The sequence below is a fragment of the Anguilla rostrata genome, chromosome 8, assembly GCF_018555375.3.
Source record: "Anguilla rostrata isolate EN2019 chromosome 8, ASM1855537v3, whole genome shotgun sequence".
NCBI classification, from domain to species: Eukaryota; Metazoa; Chordata; class Actinopteri; order Anguilliformes; family Anguillidae; genus Anguilla; species Anguilla rostrata.
Window position 1 is genome coordinate 41,771,571 of NC_057940.1, and position 24,986 is coordinate 41,796,556.

A 24,986-nucleotide genomic window follows, 5' to 3' on the forward strand; every position below is an offset into this window, starting at 1 on the left:
TTAAAAATTTCAAGTGCTCTGTGTGTGTGTGTATGTATAGTTGTGTTTGAAAATTTCTGGGCATGTACCAGTTTGATTAGTTTCATTTCCTTGTCAGAATATACTTAGCCTATGTACTATAATGTCCCTGGTGTGTTTGCTGTATGTTGTGCATTCTCCTGCCACCACTGCTTTTCTGTGCAGTCTTGAGTCCAAGCCCTTATCATCTACAGCTGCTTGTTGAAAGATGGCCTGAGGCTACTATGGCTCCTGGCTATCCCCACTCTCCGCAAAACGCCAATGGCGTTCAGTTTTACCCAGCAGGCTTGTCACACACGCTCTCTTCCTGCCTTTGCACAGAGGGCCAGGAAGTGAAGGTGGGGGAATACAATGCCATTGAGGACGCCCTGGATCTCATCAACAACACCATCCGCTTTCAAGGTAGGGGAGCCACAGTCGGCACTGCCAGGGTGAGAGCAGGGCGGGTGGACTGATGCCAGCGTTTGCCACACAGACTCATGGCATTCAGCCTCCTGTGCTAACATGGCCGTTTTATCTAGGCTGAATTTAATTTACTTACCACGAAAAGTCTACAGAGTCCTTTTTTAGAAGAGAATTTGTTTCACATATTTATGCCTTGGTATTCTCTCTAATTACTCCATGTCTAGGCAACCTTTGTTTCTAAGACTGCAGTTTAGTTGGTCAGTTGCGACTAAAGTACACACTTTAGACAAGTTCACATGCAACGCTGTAAGTTCAGCCATTGAAATTAGTTGGCATCCTGGCAACATCTGACAAAGTAAACAAAAAAAGGACAAACAAAACAGATTGCTGCCAGAGAGCACAAAACTTTTCCCAGCAGGAGAATTTTGAAAAAAGTCAGAAAAAAAAATCTTCCAGAATATCTGCTCTACTGTGCTTGAGAAATACAGCCGACTTATTAATGTTTTTACTTTTTATTTATTCACAAAGTTGTGGACCAACACCAACAGTTTTTAAGGCATATTCTAATATACAGCTAGCTTTCTTCCCCTCCTTCTTTTAGCATTAGCCAGCATCCCCAAATGAATGCAGTTGGAAAAGGAGCATTTAATGTACTCAAGACCTTGAAAATTTACCCCAGCAAAATCCAACACAACCCATCTTGCACTGTTATTATGCATTTTGTAATGTCTGATACAGTGTAATTTGTAATGTAATTTTTGGAACTATCACAGAGTTTTTGTGCTTCTGCAGTCTTGGTTTGAGGACATTGGAGGACTAACAAGCCTATTAGCGAGAGTATCTGAAAAGGCAGTTAAGAAAAGAAGCCTAGGAAGCAATATTAGTAACAATTGTTATATAACATTGTTATGAGTGTGTTGCAGTTTGGGGGGATATATACATGCTTTCTGGATTACACTACGTGTTCCCTGTCAACTTGGCTTCATTTTAGCGGCTGTGGCTAATTTTGATGGAAGGAACTGGCTTCATATTTCATAAATAATAGGAATATGTATTAAATACCATTGAGGCCAGATTCAGAACAACTACACTCACATTATATATTTATCAGTGCCAATGTACATACGGACATGCACACTCAGCAAGCTCTCCTGACACACGCCTGGGTTTGGGAAAATCTGGTACCAGATTTTACTGGAAAGTGTGTGTGTGTGTGTGTGTGTGTGTGTGTGTGTGGACATGTATTACCATCTTTGTGAGAACCCAATGTCCCCTCAAAGATAGAAAGATGAGGAAAATTACGCAAGGTGGGGACCTTTTGCTCGTCCCCACAAGTTCAAGAGGCTGTTTTAGGGTTAGGACTTAGCTTAGGGTTAAGGTTAGGCATGTAGTGGTTGGGGTTAGGGTTAGAGGTTATGGAATGAATGTAATCAATGGGAAGTCCTCACAAGTATAGCAATACATTCTGGAGTGTGTGTGTGTGTGTATACTGTACTATTATGTAATTATTAATTTTTGGATTTCATACTTTTAAAATTACAAATACCGTATGCTAATGTTTAGTACTGTACTCTTACATTTTGGATATTAGCTGGTTTTAATGTGATAAATCAGTCCCAACCCACTTGACAAAAGTCCCTATCAGCAGCCTGGGGCTAAGCACCAGCAGAGCACTGCAGAATGCTTACAGATTGCTTACATGCCAACTTTCAATTCTGTGGAGAATTAAAATACATTTCTTTCTGTAGATCCAGCTCACTCTGTTTAACACACACACACACACGCACACACCCACCCACACACACACACACACACACACACACACGCACATACACTGCCATGCACATGCAGCCAAGCACATACAGCGATGCATGCATGTGTGCACGTATGCGCATGCACAAGCGCTGCATTATGGATTGTCCCGGGCAGGCAGTTGACCAATCGGGTTCCTCTGTGCTGTAGGAGTGGAGCCCCCCAAGGACCGGACGTTTGTGCGCTTGCAGCGGCGTCACATCAACGTGCCCCTCTACAGCATCCTGTCCACCATTACCATCCTGGGCATGTTCATGGCCGGCGCCTTCCTCTTCTTCAACATCAAGAACCGCAACCACAGGTGACGTCGCTCTCGGGTTCACCCCGGGGGTACAGCCGAGCCCTTTCTGGTCAAGAGACACGCTGACCGCATCTACTTTTGGTCCCTGTTTCAGTGCCGTATGCCATATTAGGTCACATGAGTTTAAATGTTCTCTTTCTGAGTGTTTCCCCTGCCTGGCTGACTGCTGTGTCTGTAGATCGAAGACAGGGATGACAGCCAATGCCTCCTCATAGATCGAGGGTCGCATGGATTTCAGAATTCGGTTTCATATGGCAATAGATATTTGGCCCTGGAACATTCGGCCATTTAGCAAATTTTGATTTCAGAGAAGCGGTTCGTTTTCTGAAGCTCTTCACATTCCCCGCTCGGTAAGCTTCTTATCCCAACATGTTTAGCCAACTAAACGCGTCGACGTTCAGTGACACGAGCGAAGTGGAACACGCCATTGATCGAGCGACGAAGCCCATAGCCTGGGTATAGTAGATTTCCTCCCTGTGCACCAAAAACCCCTTTTAGCCTGACCTCGTCTCAATGAAAAAAAACCCTTATCTCCAAGCTTGCAGATGGAATATAGGAGTCATTACGCTGCTGGCTTCTTAGAAGGGGATATTTAGAGGATCCCAACAGACTGGTGTAAATGGGTCAGCCAGGCGTCCCATTTATTAATCATAAAGGCAAACGTGGCTCGTTGCATCCTGGGTAGCTCCAGATCAATATCAGTCAGACTGACTCCTCCCCCCTCCCCCATCTGTCTCCATCTGCCCAGGTTAATAAAGATGTCCAGTCCATATATGAACAACCTGATTATCCTCGGTGGAATGCTGTCCTACGCCTCCATCTTCCTGTTCGGCCTTGACGGGTCCTTCGTGTCGGACAAAGAGTTTGAAACCCTTTGCACCGTGAGTATGCGCGCTAGCACGTACACACTTTTGTTATAAAAGTTAAGTCGACTTGTTTGTACTGAAAATGTGAATCTGGATTTTGGTGCACTGCCAAGGTTTGGTAATTTGGTAAGTGTTGCCCCATTCATAAGCACTCACATGCTGCCTGGCTTACCATCTGCTGTAGATCCCTGACTTGCTTCAACCAATCAAAAGGCTTTATTCTTCAAAGTGGAACACTGTATTTTATTTAGATCAGTGTGTCATTGATTACTCGTGACTGGTCTACCCATTTTGAGATTCCAGAAGCCTCATTCTCCCATTACTTTCTAATGCATGTGGTGTACATTATCTCATAAACCTCTTAAATGTGACAAACTGAGACTTCTCCAAATTGAGGAGCATTGATTATTGACGTTGAGATGTTTGTCACATTAATGGCTGCTTCAATAATGCCTTGCATGATTTACCAAACCAACTGCAGGCAAGCACTGCCCAGTGTCTATCCATTAAATCTCACGGAGACGAATAGACTGAAGTCTTCCAGCAGCCATTGTCATCATTGCACCATCACAAAGGAGTCCTTCTTCTGGGATATGAGTTTTATCTTCTTTGATGTTGGATGGCTCACGTCCGATTTAGTCTGCCTTCATTATATCACTGTTCCCTGTGTTTAGTTACAGATATAGGCTAATATCCTTGACAGTGATGCTTAAAACTACATGCGTTTTGTGCATGAATAAATTGAATGTCTGGTGCTGTGTACTACATACCACATTTATGCGCAGGAACAGGGCAAACCAGTGCAAATCTGATCCATAGATAGAGCTTTGAGAGTGCACTCACCCAGGCCCCCGTCTGTGTGGACAGTAGGAATCCGCTAACTGCTCATCGATGGCGCATATCAGCATTGAGCAGCTCACTGAGTGCATGCTGCTCGATGAAAAAAAATAAATAAATAAATCAGTGACCGGTGAACGGTTGACCTCTCTGTGCCCCCTGCTCTCCTGGGGGCCTGACGGATGCGCCAGGCGCCGAGCGGCTTCCCTGCCTGTGTAAATCAGGATGCGGCCACACAGCCAGGCCCGCCCCCCCGCTCCCATCAGCTGTCACGTCGCGTCGTTACAGCGCGCGCCGTGGACGACCAATCAATGGCGCGATTGTTATTGGGGACCATTAGCGGGTCGTCTACGCACACTGCGCCCAGGAGAAAGCGAAATTAATTTTGATTGTTCGGAATGCGCCCCCCCTCCCCCAGACTGACAGAAAACAAAATCCCAGGACGTTATTTTATGTTCTGTGATTATCCCAAAGCATTGTGGTCTTCCAAGGTTAATTACCAGTGTTTTTGTCCTTGAAGATCACAGGCATTAAGTTTCAGTCATATTTATCTGCATTAATTAGACATTATCATGGAAGTCAAAGGAAGCCTTTGTATGCTACAGTAATTTATTAAGCTGTTTGAGCACAGTTGTCACTGGGTTGACACTACTGATATTTGTCCTAGTCATGTTTAAGGGAGGTGGGTGCAAATTTTGCCACTGCTGGGAATTTCGTATTAAAGGTTTTGGCGAGCAGTATTGTGGTGCGTTGGCAAGCTGGTTTGGCTTGCGTCTGTAAAGTTGCTGGTTTACATCCAGGCTTTGATGAAATGTTGTACCTGTTCCTGTACGGTACGAGAATTGCCTTAAAACATAGAATGGCCGTGCCTCTCTATTGATGAGTGTGCCTGCTGAATGATAGCTCATCACAATGTTCTCATCGAAAAACAGGACAATTAACTTTTTGTTTGCACTAATGTTTCTTTGATTCTCCCAGAAGTTTATTGAACAAGAATATAAGGCTTGCAGTTCTTTTATTTTATTAATATTTTACGAATGTAATAACCATGACCATAACCATTCATAACGATTTAAGCCAATCATATGATTCATATCCCTGTCTCCCCAGAGCACTTGCTTTAAATTTTAAAAAATTTATTTTGGAAGCAAATATTTTTCTGAACTTTACTGAACTCATTTACTGTAGTGGTTCTCATCGCATATTGTATGAGAATGAAACAAGACATGTTGTATCAAAGCTAATCAGAAAAATGCATAGCAGCTTGACTTTAATAGAATTTAAGTTGTGCAAACCTTCTACTGTATGTTGTACGTGGTACTTTGAGATGGATATTCAAACTTTCTCTTGTTCAGGTTCGCACTTGGATTCTCATTGTCGGATACACCACTGCATTTGGCGCAATGTTTGCCAAGACATGGAGGGTGCACGCCATTTTCAAGAATGTCAAGATGAAGAAAAAGGTAAGCAAAATGAAACGATCCCTTGCATTTGTAATGTCTTGGCTCAGAGACACTTCCACTGGGACAGAATGATTGCAAGATGCTCAAATGTCATTTTTCGAAGGCCGTGTGTGCGTTTTATTACAGAATCGTTATTCTTCTTGGAAAAGCCTGTGCTTTTTTTTGTAAAAAATGACCTTGAGATGTTCATTTGAAACTAGACGTGCACAAGATGTCCTCCTGTATGGTGGGGCGGTACAGGAGAGGGGTGTGTGAAGGAGAGCCCAGCGAGGAGGGCCACCCGTTGAGCGGTGTTGGTGTCAGCTTCAGTCAGAGCGCACAGACACAGTTACCGCACCGTCCTGACATCTCTCCATCGATCTCCTCACAAAATCATTACATCCATTTATTTCGCTCTGTTGGGTACAGTGCAAGGAGATGGAGGTTCCTCGAAGGACAAAAGCTCAGTGTCACAGATTTGATACTTGAAACTGGGCAATTCATGACTGTAGTTTTAAGGCGCACATTTCAATTATGTATGGTATTGTATTTATACAGCTGAAAATATTGATGCACTGTTCATGGAAATGAAGTAGATTTAATTGTTTTGACTCAAAATCTTGAAAGCATTTTTTTTTTTTTTTTTACACTTGACCAAATGCATATACACATTTTTATGCTATGTCAAATGACCCGCTCTAAACTGTTTGCTGTTTTTTTTTTCTTTTCTTTCTGCTGTTCACTGAAACACATGCTAAAAGAGAGACATGCCTTCTGAGTGATTATGTAAAATACCGCCAGCCTTTAGCGGCGCTGCTCCTCTGGCTTCTCGCGCCGAGTATTTTTAGACATCACGGAAATTGTGTGGGATGACAGCTATAATAGGAAGTGTGGGAGCTGTCAGCGAAAGCTGCGTGTTGCTAATGTAGCAGTGAGGTCACTGCCATTTTCCACATGCTCCCATCTCGTGCCCAGGACGGAAGCCTGGGGGAGCATCATGCCTCAGCATCAGCTCGGCCTGTGTGTCCGACCCTGATCGGAACAGGGAACGAGACCTGGGTTGGGTCTCTGCGTAATGTTTCTGACCAGGATTATAAAAAATTTAAATGAGATATTGAGTCTGGTAAGTATTATAAATTTAACTATTACTATCTGTCGTATTGTCAGGAGGAATATAGCATAGCATGAGTAGCAATAGTACTAGTGACTTTCTGATCAAAGAAACAAAATTATTGAGTCAAATGCATGTTTATTTCATGCATTATTATTATTATTATTATTATTATGTTCAGTCACATAACAAAGATCTAGTCACAATGTCTACTTTTCTTTTCTTTCAGTTGTTTTAGTCGTTATACCAAATCCCCGTGTGTGTCAGGGTCCTGGGCGATGCGCTATCCTCTGTTGGCCTGGGGAGGGTGTAGACTACCACATGCCTCCTCCGATACATGTGGAGTTGCCATCTGCTTCTTTTCACCTGACAGCGAGGAGTTTCACTGGGAGAGCGTAACGCATGCGGAGGTTCACGCTATCTCCCCCGGATCCCCTCCCTGCTGGACAGGTGCCCCGACCAACCAGTAGGAGTCGCTAATGTAACGATCAGGACTCTCACCGGCTTCCCACCAGGGAACACTGCCAATTGTGTTCGTAGGAACGTCTGGCCAAGCCAGAAGTACCGCTGCCGGGGATTGAACCCGGGTCTCTGCGGTGGTAGGCGAGTGCTTATACCTCTACATTATGTATGTAGAGGTATAAGCATGAAATGAAAGCGTGGACACTGCTGAAGGTGTGGCTGTCTCAGCGTGTGTCTTTCACAAGCATCAGGTTACCGTTGACTCCTTTTTATTGAAGTGCTGCCGAACAAGTGCATGAACAGGTGCCCAGTTCCAGCGCTGAGGCTTGTCTGGGCTGGGCTGCCTTGCATCTTAAATCAAAGAGCAATTCTCCGGTCCTCAGGATTTCAGCGCGCTGATTTCCATGCCGTAACTGACTGAGGGACCTGGGCGCGGCCGTCCGGCGAGCTAATGGCTGCCTTCCCGTGGGTTACTACCTCCGGCGCTCTCGTGCACCCATTCATAAAGCGCGCCCCGCCATCGCGCTGCTCCCCGCGACAGCAGGCTGCAAATCAATGCCCGCTCGCTAAAGGTTCCGCTTCACAACACCTACAGCACGCTTCTTCCCTCCTTAAAGAGCGCGGCTCGGAGTAGGGTAAACAGAGACCCTGTCAGTCAGGAGACCGCACCTCGCCCGCCTGGCTGTCAGATTTACTCGAGCGCTCTGCGGTTTCTTGGATAAACTGAGCGTGAATCTGTGGATGCATTGCTAGCTCTCAGTCGAGCGCACGTACACTCGTGAGGAGAGAGGAAGAACTCGGACGCAAACAGATTTTCACTCAGCTGTCCCTTAAAAGCAAGCTTTTCTTCACAATAGCATGTAACACACAAGACACAAGGGATTATATCAACGAATTAGCACAATAATTCACTGTTATTGCTGCTAGGCATACAAAATTTTAAAAAATGCAATTATTCAGATAAGCCTTGCATTACTGGCAACAGCGGGGTTTTTTTTTTTGACTATTTGATCATTATGTTGGAAGTGATGCCATTAGAGTGAAATTTATGGGTCTACTGAAATCTACCCGCCAATCAAATTAGTCTACTGGGATCAATTTAATAACACCAACTGTACATCCTCCATGCTCTCTGGGAAACATTTCATTTATGAAATAGATAATAGTTTTCACAGTGCGTGGCACTTTTAGCGTAACTAATAGCATATTTATCTGTCATAATCAGCCTTCTTAATAACAAATAGTAGAAGGAAAAAAGTCACAAAGGCATTATTCCCACCATTAAATATCATAAATTCAACATAAATTCTCTTTGAACCGCCCTCAATATTTCTGCATGGTAGGCCCTGCTGTTCCTTGTGCTTTGCTCATGAATCCAGATAAGGGAGCAATGATTCAGACAAGCCTTCATTGAGAAATCAGCGATGAGGCCCCGCCCTCGCTCGTGTTTGATTGGGTGCCCTTCAGAGCACCTGATCGCGACGCCGCCTTGAGTTTAATTCCACGCACACTCGCGGCCGAGCGACGGCGCAGTTCTCGCCAGAGCAAGGACACGAGCCACAGCACCAGACTTGAACCGGTGTAAAAAAAAAGTTGCCGTACGTAACATTTACTTTATTGAGTGACATTTCTCATGATAACGTCTCAAGGCTGCAGCTGCTTTATTTGTTGAGCTCTGTCAACATCTAAAGATGAGTGATTTTTCAACCAAACTAACTATGTCAAGAGTGCAAGTCAAGATGGATAATGCACTGTAGCTTTCATTTTAACTTCTAAAAATATACACTTGTTTATTTCCTTTGTTTTAAATAAATTTGCCGTTTACATGTGCGAACCTCGCTTGCCGATTTGGGAGCGCATAGACATACGCAGTTCTCCGAAACGTGGTGCTACCAGCCTGATTCTTCTCACACGCAGATTACAGCTAAGCTCTCATAGAGTGGAGTCGGAGGAAGACCTTTCATATGCGGCTTTAACATACAGTCCACAGGTGGCCGCTTGATAGCAATGAAACACAGACCTCTAACTGACTGAAACCTTAGCTACCCTGGGCGACACAATTGCCAAGTACGCTTCACCCTATGGAGCTACCAGCTACAGTCAGCACTGGCATGGTCCAGATTCAATCCAAGACCGTTGGGCTCATCCTTGCACCACAGCAGTGCTTTAACCAAATGAGCCACTCAGAAGTCTAAAAATATGCAAGTTAATCACAATTATCATGTTGTTTCACTGATATAGTTGTGGTCCAAAAAATCATGACCCAAGGGTGATTTTAAAACATCTTTTGCTGACAATATTTGGAGACCTCAGAGAAAATGTTACCCTTCCATCTCTTTGTAGTTACAATGTCCTGGGCACAAAAGGGGTGGTCCGCTTCTGTTTGTGCGTTCAAAAACAGAGGATCAAAACCCGTCGCGTTCCACGCCGGACCGAGCGCCTCGCCTGAAAGAAGCCATCGCTTTATCCGATCTGATTTTCTAAAACCGGTTCATTCCTGTGTTGTCTGACCTTTGCTTTGATTTTCTTCGGTCAGGTCAAATGCTATTAAAAAAAAAGATCAGTGGGTCTCGCTTTCATCTGCCAAAGTTCAAAATGTGGGAGACGGCAGTGGTGGGTTACGTCTCAGTGTCCGCGTTCCCTGGGCTCATCCTCCCTTCTCTCTCTCCCCTCTGTCCAGATTATCAAAGACCAGAAGCTGCTGATAATTGTGGGTGGCATGCTGCTGATTGATCTGTGCATCCTAATTTGCTGGCAGATCGTGGACCCGTTGAAGAGAACCGTGGAGGAGTACAGCCTAGAGGTACAGCGCTCACATGATTTACACCTGCAGGTCATCTACCGTAGCCATGGATGGGCCTATAGCTGGGTGTTGGGTCACCTGATGCACCAAAATGTGTGGTGTATGGTTTTACCAAACTTTAAGATAGGTGTAATTTAATAATTCTGAGCATAATTATGTAATGGTTCATATGATGTAATCATAAGCTGTGGTCTAGTAAGCTATAGAAAAATATGGTACTACCATAAATGGTACAATATTGATGTATATGATGTATGTATGAAGCTTTTGCTCCATTGTTATATCGCAACTGTCAAAGTGATATTAATGAAGAAGTTTAGATCACACGAGACAGTTCATTTGTTGAATATTTTTAAGATCAGACTATCTTTTCTAATTAAAAAATGAGCAAGAACTGTACTGGTATTGTATCACAGGGATGCACGAGCTGGGAAGTAAATCAACCGAGCGAGCAAATTTAGTTTGTTTTTGTGAGATCAAATTGTTTCACAATGAATTTTTTTCCACACCAGCAACCTCTTGATATATTTTGCTCTGCCTTCTGTTTTTAAAAAAATAACCTCTATTAAGCAAACAGCTTGCTGTAGATAAGATGGTTTTATGGCTGGATATAGAGACTTTAAACAGGTCTTGGCAGTGGGTATACCACAAACCCCCTTCTTTCAGGAGTTCAGAAGCTTGGTGTTTGCAAGAGATAGTTCAGCTCTCGTCCATCCTGTTTAAGAAAAGCAGGAAGTGAAACGCTCTCCTCCAGTTGGATATTGCCTCTTGCCAGACAGGAGGGGGGTTTTGGCAGGGGCATTCGGAAAGTGACACTCGAATGCTTTCTGCCCACGTCGCCCAACAGGGGGCAATGTGCGGATGTGCCAGGCCTAGGTTATTAACAGCCACAAAGTGCGGTAAAGATAGATCAAATGCTGCAATCTGTTACAAGAAGCATGGGAATGAAGGCTTTTTCCCCTTTGAATTGCAGTTAAGTCCCAGAAATTTAGAAGCAAAATGTGTACTTCAGGTGTTGCAAATTGCTGCATTTGGCTGATTCAGACGTAGAGAAACAGCTCAGCCCGGCCTTTAGAAGATGACAACTTATCCCCCATTTGTTCAGCAAAAATGGTAAAATTGTATAATGATCATTTCCTCTGAGTTTGTTAGCTTCAAGGAAAATATTTAAAATATCCATTTTTGGAGAGCAACAATAAAACATTTTTTGCGCCGAAGTCACTTTAAGAGTGGCAGTCAGTTTTTTTCTAATGAGGAAGGATTAAAGGCTCTCATGCAGGCAGCGCCGAAATGGGAAGCGCGTTCTAGAAAGACGGGTCTGCGGCTCCCATCGCTAACGCGGGCCTCGGTAAGTGGCTTCGGCTCTGACTCCGGCTGACAGGCTCGTCTCAGGTGGAGACGCGTGTTAACAAGCGCTGCCACCAATGTTTACACGCTCCTTCGAGCTCGCCAGCAGCCCTCGGCTCCCTCTAATGTGCCGTGGCAGCTAGTCACGCCGCTTTTAACTAGCGCGCTACGGCGAGCGAAGGCGGGCGGTGTTTTTGCGGGGTGGGCGGGTTGCTTCATCCGTCCAAGATTTCTTGGTGTGCGCTATTGCAGCTAGGCAATTACCGAAGTGCTTCGGTTATGCTTATTCCAGTTTTTATTTTTAAACGCACCAAGGTCCTGCTAGCTGGTCCGACAGCCAGTTGAAAACAGATAGCGACGGGAGTCATTCTCGTTCCGTATGAAGGCATACTGAAAAACCATAGAATAGTCCATTGAGAACCCTGTATGTTCCCTATGAATGGGCGACAGGTTTGACGGACTCCAGGGTAAAGGTGAAGTGCTTCATGCTGAGATTCAGTCATCAGCAGCTCTTAGTCACATGGGATTAGTGTATTATGTGTATCGCATGATGACAGTGCAATCATTTCAGTTTAAGTGGTGGGGAGTTACCAGGAGAACAGAAAACCAATAGGTTTTGCATAGAAGCCTTAGCATCTGGAACTCTGTTGTTTTGTCAGCCTCACGATGCCCACGTTGGTTACATTCTGATTCAAGTAGCTCTAAACTGGCGATTTACTAATAGCACAATAGCAAAGATGATATATTTTCCAATATAATGCACTTTATATCAACATATAATTTTACAAATAGCAGCATGTGCTGTGATGATATATTTCCTGAGGCTGTATATACTGTATGGACAGATCAATTTCATCGCATTTATTCACTACTATAAATATCAGTTTTTATTTATGTTGCTACTTCTTTCCTTGAATGCAGCAGTTTCAGGTTGCAGACCAGGTATAGTGTGAAGCATACTTTGAAAGGCTCTTTGTAAAATCTGCTACATAAATACAATTTGATTAATTTCTTGCCCCATAGGAAATACATCCAACAAAAAAAATGAGACTAAATGTAATTTTTTCAAGGGTAATTGGGTAATATACACACATACTACCTCCAGAGGCACAGTATTGCTGTACAAGCTGCCTGGGACTTTTCTTGAAGTCTATTTTCTATACTTTATACCACATGACCTCACATACCCTATACCAGCTATTGTAAAGCTATCAGAAACTTCACCAAACATCTAAAATGTCCTCCATCACACATACACACACAAAAATGTTTGGGCCTATCTTAAACATACACTAAAACTGAAATAATACCACAAAAACTTTGGAAAGTGAATTGTCTCTTTAAACTTCTATACACTTGTATACTGCATTAATTCCTTGTGTGATATGTGTCAGCTTCTCTTACTCTTTTAGCTGAAGGCATTTCAAAGGGCAAGTAGGTATTTCAAATTAATTAGAATTCTTCCCAGTCTCGCGAACATATGGACCATGCGTATCATCTCTCAACTTGAAGGGCAGGAGGATTTTAACCGTCTTTGCCATGCACAGGATAGGCTCTTCTGAACCTATTAAAATCAGCTCTGAACTCCAGAGGTCAGTGGGACACCATGATAAAGGCAGGTCCCTCTAGGTGGGCTTTCAGGAGTCTCTGATGGTATCGAACTGCTGGTCTGCAGTTTGTTTGTGGCCTCTTGCTAGGGAAGGGAGTCAACGTTTTAAGCCTTTGACTTAAGCCGTCTTTGTAAGGCAAGGTCATGTCAAAGACCGAAACGCTGAAACGCGCAACTTTTTTCAACTTGCCGGTCATTCTACTGGTGAGGAGAACGTGACCAAGAACGCACAGCTATAGCAATGGCTTGGAATTGCTTTTTCTTTGTTTAATGTCAGCCAGTGGAATTATAAAGATGACGTTTTCATTTGCAATCATCTATTCATTGTTCCAAGCTGTGGACATATGGCACATTTTTTGACACAAGTATTAATTTTCTTTTTCAAAAAGACCGGTGATATAATTAGTAGGTCTTGTGAAAGTGGCATAGGTGCCCTTTCAGATGAATAACCATGTCAGGAAACGGTAAGAATGAAAAAAGCTAAACTTATATATTTATTCATTCATTTTTTATTTTGGTAAATGGACTGCATTTATATAGCGCTTTTATCCAAAGTGCTTTACAATTGATGCCTCTCATTCACCCATTCACACACACACACTCACATGCCAATGGTGAAAGGCTGCCATGCAAGGTACCAATCAACTCATTGGGAGCAATTAGGGGTTAGGTGTCTTGCTCAGGGACACTTCGACACACCCAAGGCGGGGGATCGAACCGGCAACCCTCCGACTGCCAGACAACCGTTCTTACCTCCTGAGCTATGTCACGCCTACTTCATTGATATTGTGCTTATTGCATCTATGCACATCTCCTGTAGTTCTTCAGGGCAAGGGGTATGATGTGGAATCATGAATGGTTGATAAACTGCCTCGCAGAGGTAAAGCGGAATCCAAAATTATTGCAGTGAGGTGAAGGTCACAACGCTTTGTGTCCCCGCTCTGAAAGTTTATTCGGTCCTAGTGACCTGCGAATTAGCACCTCGACCTTTGCACACCACCACCTTTACTCGTTGGCAAGTTCCCTGCTCGTGAGAGCAGCACACATTGATCTGTGTTTTGAGGAGGGGATGCCTATATTTAAATAAAGGCCTCAGGTGAGTGAAGGAGGCTGTGAGTGTTTTACATGTTGCAATGCATCTATTTTTTTGCACAATTTAGAACAGAATACCAACAGTGACTGTGGAGCTGCATATTTAAGCCATCTTGGCTGGGATTGGGTGAGATTTGTTGGAGGGGGGCCAGGGACATCGAGATCAACAAGGCAGCGGTGTGGTAGCCGGGAAGATTAGGCTCTTGCGCGTTCAAAGCACTGAACCTGTGATGCACATTAATCATGAAGTATAATAACAGATCATTCCTCTTTAAAGCTGAGTATTACAAACAATACCAGCCTAAACATTCTGAATGATTAGCCATCATATACAACCACATATTATAATAGTCTGTGTCTGACCAGCTTGTGCTCTGGCAATACCAGACACAGCTGGAGGTGTGTTAAGCACCCAGCTCGATCAAATTTCTACCAACTTCAACTATTCATCGTTCAAGTCCATTGCTAATAGTTATAAATAAATAAAAATGGCTGTTGTCAGTCAGCAGATCACTATTGGCTAGCCTACCAAGCAAACAAGCAAGCAAATAAGTAAGCAAGCTAACTACAATTACTCGTCAGAAAAACACTGCAGACTTCTAAGTTGCTAACCCCTGTCAATTCTATTTTTGATAGCGATGAAATGACATGTCAGTGTAATTAAGCTGGCTGATTTGTGCTGTATCTCCCTGCAGTTCGTGTGTGTTGCATGTGTCTGTTATGTGTGTGGTGTGTGTGTGTGCGTGTGTTTGCGTGCGTGTGTGTGTGTGTAGGTGTGCGTGTTTGTGCGTGTGTGTGTGTGTGTGTAGGTGTGCGTGTTTGTGCGTGTGTGTAGTGTTCGTGTTTGTGCGTGTGTGTGTGTGTGTGTGTGTAGGTGTTTGTGTTTGTGCGTGTGTGTGTGTCTGTGCGTTTGTGTGCGTGTTTGTGTGTGTGTGTCTGTGCATGTGTGTGTGTAAGTGTGTGTTTGTGCGTGTGTGTGTGTGTGTGTGTGTGTGTGTAGGTGTGTGTTTGTGTGTGTGTGTCTGTACGTGTGTGTGTGTGTGTGGGAACATTAGTTTCCAGTGAAACAGCAGGTCTTTTGCAGCCTAGGACAGTGAAGCAGAGGAACAGCAGGGTCCTCTGTCCCCCGCGCGCCTGCTAGCTAGCGCCACCAGCGAGGACGGCGCCCGCCCCAGCGGGGGAATACGTGTTGTTTTGGAGCGCCGCGGGGGGAGCTGCCGTGACAGGGGCTGATAAGGTCCGCGCGGCCGCGGGGGTGAGCCCGGGCGGGGCGGCGGGCGCAGGCAGGAAAAAACAAGCCGCTCCGCAGCACCGGCCTGTCCCGGGGGGCCCGGCACAGCTGCGCGCCCGCTCCCCCGACGCTCGTTTGCCGGTCGCAGCCGGGGGGGGGAGGGGGTGGTGCGGGGTAACCCTCTCTGTGGCGACGCCCTCCCCGCAGCAGCCGAGCACCAATAGGACAAACAAGGAGTTCTCACCCCCCCGCTCCCCCTCCCATACCCTTACCATGGGATAGACAGGGGAGCGTGTCTGAGCTGTGTGAGGAAGAGGCCGTCTCTTCCTGTTCCTCCCTCAGCCTCCCTGCTTCGTCAGTGACCCACAGTGCAATCAACTGCTCTGCGATCGACACGCAAAGTTTTCCTCTGAGAAAGTAAAGCTTACATGCTTAGTTTCCACACTAAGCATTCATAATTCACCCTTTGGATTGTGAAACTGTTGACTGGGTGCCCATTTTCAATATGTCTGACATTTAAAAGAGAGCTCACTATTATTTAAGACAGTATGCAGAAAGACCCAAACATGTCAGATTTTTTAATGCTTTCAGCTTTGTTCCTTATTGTAGTTTACAGACTAACTCCAGTCTTGCCTTAGCTCCAATGGCAGCCATCATGATAGCTTGTGACTGACAAGCAGAAACACAGATATTTCCGTCTTTATTGACTGAGTAATGCTCAGGATATTGTGCACTCTTAAAGACACTCAAGGCCAAAGAGACAGAAGAGATAGTCCAGGGCTGAGTGTGTGATGGTGTCTACCTGTGTGAACTGACATTTTTGTATTTCTGCAAATGTGATATCAAGCAGAAGCTTATCTCATGTTGATGTCAGCATGTAGCCTGTGGGTGTTTTTGGAGGAACTCATGCATGGGGAAGTCCTTAAAGCCTTAAAGACCGAAACCCACTCTATTCATGGTGAGACAAAACCAGCTTTTTTTTCCCCAGTCCTGGTGACTTCTGGTCATAGTCAGCAAAATATACCGTTATTATTTTTATTTGCCTCAGTGTAGACACAGACCTTTGCAATACACGTTACTGTAGTGTGCAAACCACAGATACATCTGCAACACTTTCAAGGGAAAACCAGCACACAAGGTGCTGTGTGAAATTCCAGCTCTTATACATTGTGCAGGGTGGTAACAGCCGATGTATTTGCACTGCTCATCCAACATGGGATCACAGGCTGGTCGTATCAGCTGCGATTCCTGGAGTGGATTCAGTCCACTGTGTGACCAGTGATCTAAATGCAACAAGCAAGCTACAGAGAGCGTAAAAAAACTGGGACATCTCTAGTGCACAGTCAAATAAAATTAGCGAAGAGGGGAGCGCGAATGACTGGGAATAGTTTTGATAATGTGTAACGCTTCATGAAACAGATTGATGAATATCATTGTCTGTTAAAGCACGGGTTTGGGGATCTAATAGCCTAGTCTCTAGTCCGTGGACTCTAAAGTGATTTTAACAGGGAAAACGTGAGAAATCTATCATAGCGCGGATAGGTTCACATGATTCATTTGACGTTGGCCGTGAGGCGATTGGCCGTCCTGGCTTGGGCAGCCGGAGCCCTGCAGCACGGAGAAACAGGTTCCGCCCGGCACCGCTACCAGAACCAATCCCGCTCGTCAAACAGAGCCCGGGGCCAACACTTTGAGCGAATGGACACGCTGTAAATGCGAGGGGCGGTGTTTGCGTGCAATTTATTGAGCAACATGTTCACCGGCGTTGATTGATTCAACAGACATGGCTGACCTCCATTGTACACAACAGTCAGAGGTCAACGGGGGGGCTTGCACGCTCTTGGAATTGATCAGCCAGAGCGATCAGTCATCGCGGCAGCGCGGGAAGGCTTCGCGCGCCGTAGCGTGTCTTCTCTTTTTCCAGGCGTCTGAAAGACCGCGCGAGGCTCGCTCCGTGACGCGCGCGCAAATCGGCCTGAAACCGCGCTGAAGAATCCCGGATTTGAATGGAGCGATTAAACGAATTTAGCGCTAGTGAATAATTCAGCGTTCCATAATGGCGGCGGCGGCGGTGTTGCCGGCTGGAGCTCCGGAGCGGAGCCGGAAGAGAGGAAGAAGTGGCGTCTGCGTCACGGGCTGCGGCGGAGCGACGCAGGTGTCCCCCCCCCCCGCCCCCCCGCGCTCGACCTGGCTACCTCTCAGGGAACGCGCGGGCCTTCTGCTTCCTTTCCCCCGTAACGACGCGCGAACCATCAGGAGACTGATTAGCATTCCAGTGGGCTGCCTGATTTCTAACCCCCCCCACCACCCCCACCCCCGTCAGCTTGCTCTGAGCCGCAGCAAATCGAAGCTGCAGGGAATATTGCGGTATGTCGTTGCCTTGGCAACAGGCGCGATCCTGACACCGGCGAGCGAGCGAGCTAGCGCGGCGCGGCACGGCGCGGCGGCGCACCGTCGACGCCGGGGAACCGAACCGGAGGGGCGGCCGGGGCAGCGGAGGGTGCTCTGCCCCAGTTTTTTTTCCGGCCCCGCTTCACGCAGACGCCCCCGCCCCCCCCGGCTCCGCGCCGGCCCCCTCCGTCACGCTTCCTCCACAGCGCTGGCATTCGCCCCGGCGAAGCCGCGCGGCCCGCGTGAGTCACTGTCTGCTTTTGATGTGCAAATGTTCCGCAAGGAGGACGGTGAATATTTCAGGCGGTGGGTCTGAACATGAAAGATCTCATTAGCAGCTGCTGGAGTCTGGAGATAAGGGCCGAGCACTGCGGTGTCGATGGCAGCGTTTCGGATACGCGGGGTAGAGAACAAGGGTCCCAGCCAGGCCAATTCCCCCAGTCTCTCTCTTTCTCTCTCTCTCTGTCTCTCTTTCTCTCTCTCTCTCTCTCTCTCTCTGTCTCTCTTTCTCTCTCTCTCGCTTTCTCTCTCTCTCTCCTTTTCTTTCACTCAGTCATTCTCACTGTCTCTCTCTCCCCTGCTTCTTTGTCATTATTGTGGGACCGTGGATGGTGCCTTCGAGAAAATTCCTTGTGGGACTCACGGTACCCCTCCCCAAATGTCTTAGCAGGTTAGCATATATATCTTTTGTGTGTTCGTAGGGAGCAAGGTTGAGAGAGAGAGAACTGTGGCAATCGCTCTGGCTGGCGGGGAGGTGACTGAGGGGGCGAGTCGTCCTTTGCGTGCTGTGGCACCGTACTGGGTGTGACGGTGCAGGCGGGGCGGCACAGAAATACACAGACCGGAGGTTTGGGGAAAAATAGCCCAACAGGGCTCTTTAATCAAACCAAATTAAGCACGCAACTCACAGCCGTACTTAACAACAAAAGCTTCTTCTTTAAATTAAATTAAAGTAAAGTAAAATAACTGAAATTAAAGTAGTGATGACCCGGAGACAGCTTAGGGGATCCCTCTTTGAAGCGCGAAGAGGGATGTGGTCCCGCGTCTCCGCTGGCTCTGTAAAACAAGTGCAAATTTACAAACAGCTATTTTCACCGCTCTGTTCTCGCCCGAAAACCCCCTCTGCCCAAGGGAGACAAAGGCCTCCTCTTAAACTCCCAGCTCGTTTCCCTGGAGTAGCGGCAGCTGTGTGGCCTCATTGACTTCAGGTGTGATGAATGCCAATGAGGGAGTTGGGGAATTTCCCGGTTGCCGCTCTCCAGGGTCCTGTGGCTGGGCTTCGCAGAGTGGTGCTGTCCTGGGTCCTGAACTGCGAGCCTAGTGGTAGGTTTGAGCTGATGACCATCCGGCTGGGAGGGGCACTGCGGGGGCATGCCCCGATCCACGCCACAGTGCGTGTAGACTCACCCCAACATGCACGGGGCAAACGGCTGCCCAACTAGGCCCGCCAGATTTTGAATTTGCTGAAACCTGACAGCATGCGCACAGGCGGCATAGTGCAGCTTAAAGCTTGATTGGATCGCTGAGCTGAGCTGAGGTGGGGGGGGAGGTGGCTGTCGGAACTATGCACCGGGGGAGGCTAGTTTCAGGAGGAAAAATGTAACTGTCCAAAATGAAGATGGAGTTTGGAGTTCATTACAAACTAGCAGTCAAATTTGAATCAATTATTTAGACCGGACATTTATATTGTCCGGTCAGGAGCACAAACCAGACCTGCACAAATAATTAGCAAAGCGGACATTCTGGTCCCAGCGGCATCTGCTACAGGAATGTGGGAGCAGGTCCCCCCCTGCTTCCCGTGATTCAGCTTTGAAATGTTCTAAACCTCCAAATGACTGAAAGAAACACCATTAGGTCCCAGTGACTTTATTAGCGGGCCCGCAGACCCGTTATTTCCGGGCGCGGTTTCCGTTCTCGTTCCCAGAAACGGCGTCGGCGTTGGCGTCGGCGGGAACGCGTCGGCCTGCGGCCGCGCGCCGTAACCGTGACAGCCTCGCTTCCGCCGGTTATAAACCCGTCGGCCTCGCTGTCTCTCCGGGCGGCCGCCGCGGTGAGCGCGGGAGCTAAGGGAGATGGAAACACACAGCTGGCGTGGCGTTGAGAAACCTTCCGTGCGCCTTGCCACGGTAACCTGTGTCCACTTCCTTGGTTTCAAAAAAATAACTTTTCTCCCCCCATGGCGCTTACTATAAAATTCTAATGAGTTCAGCGTGTGATGTCACCGGGCAGATCTGCACTGGGCCTCTAGCACGTCCTGAGACTCGCTCTGCCTCAGCGTGTCCTGGAGTGGAGACGTAGGCAGTAAGGACAGAGACAGAGCGCAGTGAGCTGTCTCGTTTGAGGACGCCATTTCGAGGGCGTTCTCACGTTGACATGGAGGCGCAAAGTGCCCGTCGCACCTACAGCCGAAGGAGCGACTGGTTGTGTTTGTGTGTTCTCAAGCGGAGAATTGATGGTCACTCTGAGAATGACGTTTTTTTTCCTTAGGGATTGCAAAGACTGCATTATCAATTAAATTTCACTTAGGTGAAATAACATGACGAAAAGGCGCTTAGTTTTTATTTTTGAAGAATGTAACTTATTTTATTTACCTATCTTTTCTTGTGCAGCAGAATTTGCAAACCTATATTTATTTAACACTTAAGAATTAATATTCCATATGAAAATTCGGACAATTCATTCTTGTTTTTAACAATGTGCTATGATAGAGGTTAGAGCTTGCATTTTGCATTTATTAACTGGTGCATCTAAAGCTGGAGTTATCATCCTGAACGCTGAAAGCGTGGTCACCTGATGATTGAAGCTAAACCATTCACCGAAAATGAAGAGTTCAAAAACAAAGCAAGTGCCAACAAGTGAAAACTGCATTGTGCTAAAATACGCTTCAGCGAAAAAACCAGGGAACCCACATAAATCGAGAGATTGGTTTAGCTGAATACCAGTTTACACGGTGGTTCTGAAGGGTCTGGAACGGGAGCTCGTGGTGCAAACAATCTCTGCCTGAGACCCTGCTGGAGTATTTCAGGAGCAGTCACAGTTGCAGTTGTCCTCAGTCTCAGAATCCTTGTGGGAAACGGTGCATGTGTCTGCAGATTAGTTATTAGATATAAAAAGGTTGCCTGTAAACAACATGGCAATTAATATCTACAGCGCCGATCACTCTACAAAGCCAGCTAGGCCACAGAGGAATCACAACCACCCACCTTGAATTTTGTTTTTGCATTTTATTGACTCAACTGTCGGAAAAAGCCAGTTTTTCATACAATAATAAACTGCTGAGAAGCACACCATCTCCGCACGCCAGTTTTTCAGATTTTTCAGTTATGTGGTCACCAGAATTTGCTCAAATGATTCAATGGGCCTTGCTATTAGTGAATCACCTCTTTTAAGAGCTATGTGTTCCCCTTTTTCTGAATTTGAAATCTGTTTTTCTTTCTCTCTCGAGTTAAGCCAGCTGTATCCACACATCAGGAGTACCGTGGTTGAAGCCTGTACACTTCTTCAATGCATTAGCCTGTGATCCAGTGACTGCTTCACACTTTACAATCCACAGTGTGCTACAGTATGTACAGGAGAGGTAGAGATGAGCAGAGGTGCAGCTCTTACTGAAGACTGCTAATGGTCATTGGGTGACCGTAGTGTCATTCGGTCTTAGTTACCAAGGAACCCTGAATGACCCATCCTTCCTAACTGTGGTGGGACAAGGTCGGTTGGGTTGCTGCAGACTCAAGGTCAAAGTTACTTGATGTTATAGCTGAGGCCGATGCTCGAACACACCACTGTGAACACCGGTCTGTACTTGCGGGCACCTTTATCAACTGAGCCACTTGAGAACCGAACCCATGAAAAGCAGCCTGCCACATTTCGTAGCGTGGAAATGGTCCGATCCCGGCTATTTTCGGTCTGGGTGCCTCTGCTGACATAAGCGGACCCGCCTGAGAATCAAACTCATTTAGATCGGGACAGCGTGAGCCGGGAGTTATCTTTACCCAGCACCCCCACCTTGACCCTCCCCGCAGACCCGACGCACGCATCTCTAATCAGGGAGGTGTGCGGCGTCCCCTAGGCCCCGCACGGGAACTCCAGGCCCCTCCCTCAAGGCTCTGTCATCTGCGTCACGGGCTCGAGGGCGGCTGCTAGGCGCTCGCCGAGCGGCGCGGTCTGAGCACGCCCGCAGGAGAGCGACGCCGCCGAGGGCTTTGAGAGATCCTGTTCGTACGCGTGGAGGTTACGATCGAGCGTGAGATTGAGCGCACCCGTGTAATCACGGAGCCAGTTCACCCGCGCGGGCGGCCCAGATTCGGCCTGGATTTGTCCTCGTTCCCAAGGAGCCCCCCCCCCCCCCCGATCTCTCTGGCTCGAGCCCGCCTCGGCGCAGACGCCGAGCGAGGCCGGGCCGTCGCCTGGGCTATGGTTGCCAGGCAACGGCCAACCGAGCACGAGGGAGACGCAATTTACCAATTAGGGGAGGTCCGAGCGAAAAGCGGCGTGCTGAGATTTCCCGCCGTTGCCCGCGAGGAGGCTAGTTAGAGCGGGGGGGTGTGGCGGAGGGCATCAGGGAATCCTCTCCACCGCCAATCACTGCGAGAGCTGGCTATGGAACAGCAGTGCAGCGGATACACCTGCCTTTGTGGTGCATTTAAAAACATTAAGACATTTAATCATGAGGAAGACTCTTCTGTTCCTCTCTGTGCTGCAGCCTGGCATCAATATGATTTGCATTTGCTGACAATTGCTAAATTGTTATATTTCGCCAAAATCGAGCATTTCTTTTAACATTTAGACCCAAATAATAATGCTGGTATACTGTAGGCTCATAGATATTGCCGGATTCTTCTACATACTTGAATCCATTGTTTTTTGGGGGGCTCTTGAACTATATATATATATATATATATATATATATATGTATGTATATGCCCGTTAGTTAGGCAGACCACATTAATCAAATTAATCTAGCGATCCACAGTAATTAGGAAGCATGTAGCGTAACGCACGTCACCCGGTGCTCTCCAGCCAGCTGGACACTTGCCAACGTCCATGGAAATAAAATAGCTTCACTTACTAAGGAAGCGGATCCTGAACAGGAGGGCATGTCACAGTACAGCCTTTCATTGCTGCTGGGCTGGTTTACAGCCCCCCAAAACCTTACCGTCGCGCGTGCCTTTTTCTGCACATTTAGCCTGGACGCTGAAGGACCTGGGATGATGCTTAATGACTTGTTCGGCGAAAAGGGAGGCGGTGGAAGTGATCGAGGTCAGCACCGAAGCATCCCGCTCCGACAGGCTGCCAGAGAGAGGCGCCCGTGCAGGCGAGGACGCGCATTCTTTTCCCAACACGCTGGGGTTCGGTCACCGGCTCCGCCAGGAGCAGCGAATGGCTGCAATGTGTCCGTTTACGGGGAATCCTTATCCGAACACCATATTGCCTGTTGCTGTCAGGGTGTATTGTTCGGACGCCGTGAATCAGGCCATTATTTTTTACAAGCGCTTGGCAGTTCTGGCAGGTCCAGGCTTGTCTACCGGTTTCCTTTGCTGGGGAGGGTGACAGAATGTTAATTAGCATTTTGCTGTCGCTCCAAACCGCTGTCCGTCATACACAGAGTGGGAGGGAAGGGGCGGTCCTGGGTGCCTCGGCTGGGTTAAGTAACCAGCGTTCAGGCCGTGGTGGAGCTGGGCTATTAAACCAGGGGACAGGGCGAGAGAGAGAGAGGGCTACCCTAGCACAGAGAGCACCTAACATAGAGCTAGGGATCTGGGCACTTCAAGTCTAACCAAGAGCCCGGACACAGCAACTGCAGAGCACCACCACATCGCTCCTTCTGCTTGCTCCGGAACATCAGACGGAGTTATTTATCCGCTCATTTATCATCGGATTGTAAATAAAATATGCTGCGTTTTCTCATCTATAATTTATGGGCCGCGTAGAAAGCTTTCCGGTGGTGCCGGGCTGCTTTGCCGCCAATCTCCCACTTACTTCCTTGATTAAGTTATCAGTCATTCTCAAACGCAGCCCGCAAAGAGTCAGAAGTGATGACACTGTTGAGAAATACGGCGGGAACCGGACTCGACTTTGATCCAAACTTTGATCTTAATGAGCTTAAACAGAGTGATTTCAGGACTTAAACAGAGCTGACTTAAAAATTCAGAGAAGCACGTACTGTAGGTCTGGGTGAAATGACGAGAATCACTTCCGGAAAAGCAGGCGCCCGGAATTCCGTTGGAAATGTCTCCGGGGAGCGCTTGACGTCTTGATTCGTTTCGTATTTTTTCCCGCGGTTGTTTGGCGGCGCGCGTGCGCGGACGTACGACTCCCCGTCGTCGCCGCGGAAAAGCGGCCGTAGCAAACGAAAGGCCCGCGGGGCCGCGGTTCGATGGCCCGCCGCGGTTCGGGGCGACGGGTGAGATGGGACACGCGCCCCCCGCGCAGCTCTCGAACCCCTACGCCAGTCGTGTAGCGGCGCTTCCTGAGTGACTCTCCAGCTGCAGCGAACGCGGCGTTTGAAACACGAGTGCCGCCCGGCGCGTCGGAGCACCTGCTTCCCGAACCTGCGCGCTGGCTTTCAGCGATAATGGCGGGCCTAATGGCGGCGGGCGACTGAAAGGAAACGCATAAATGCCGTTAATGAAAGCGGGAGAGAGCGGGAAAGGGGGACGTGGAGGAGGTCTCAGACGGAAGAATGGGAGGGAAATGACTTCTTGGACGCTGGCGCCGTTATCTTTTAGGCCCGCGGCCAGCTCGGCCCCCTCCTGTCAGCCATCTGTGTAGTAATTAACCTCCGTGGCAGGCGGCGACGCAGAACGGGGCGGGGCCCGAGCGAGATCCGCCAATCGCGCGTCTCCCTCCAGTACCAGGTTTACTGTGGAACGCAGTCTAAATTCAGCCAGGACCTGCTCTTTTTTTTTGTGTGTGTGTGTGTGTGTTTTTTTGTTGTTGGAGCACAGCCAGTTCTGCAGACTGATTGCAAGCTGCGTGTGGGTTGCAGCCCAGCAGAATCTGTGCATCTCCCTGGGTGCTTCGTTAGGAGTGAATACAAATCCGCTTACAATTAAGAGCCCCTGTGAGCGACGACTGCTGTGCTGTATCAGGGTATTTTTAAGCCAATGTGAAAGTGTATTCTCAATATCTTCTTAAAGCCTCCACAGAAATGAGTGTGTGATGTTTGTGTGTGTGTGTGTGTGTGTGTGTGTATGTGTGTGCGTGTGTGATGTTTGTGTGTGTGTGTGTGTGTGTGTGTGTGATGCTTGAGTGTTTGATGT

General features: G+C 47.4%; 1 protein-coding gene across 1 annotated transcript in view; it reads left to right on the forward strand.

Annotated features, from left to right (window-relative positions):
* gabbr2 (gamma-aminobutyric acid (GABA) B receptor, 2) overlaps nt 1-24,986 on the forward strand; it is a 212,247-nt gene that overhangs the window by 153,433 nt on the left and 33,828 nt on the right. Inside the window, exons 9-13 of the mRNA XM_064348313.1 lie at nt 340-420; nt 2,386-2,536; nt 3,285-3,417; nt 5,595-5,702; nt 9,935-10,057. Coding sequence (XP_064204383.1) covers nt 340-420; nt 2,386-2,536; nt 3,285-3,417; nt 5,595-5,702; nt 9,935-10,057 — 596 coding nt within the window. The remainder of the gene's footprint in view (nt 1-339; nt 421-2,385; nt 2,537-3,284; nt 3,418-5,594; nt 5,703-9,934; nt 10,058-24,986) is intronic.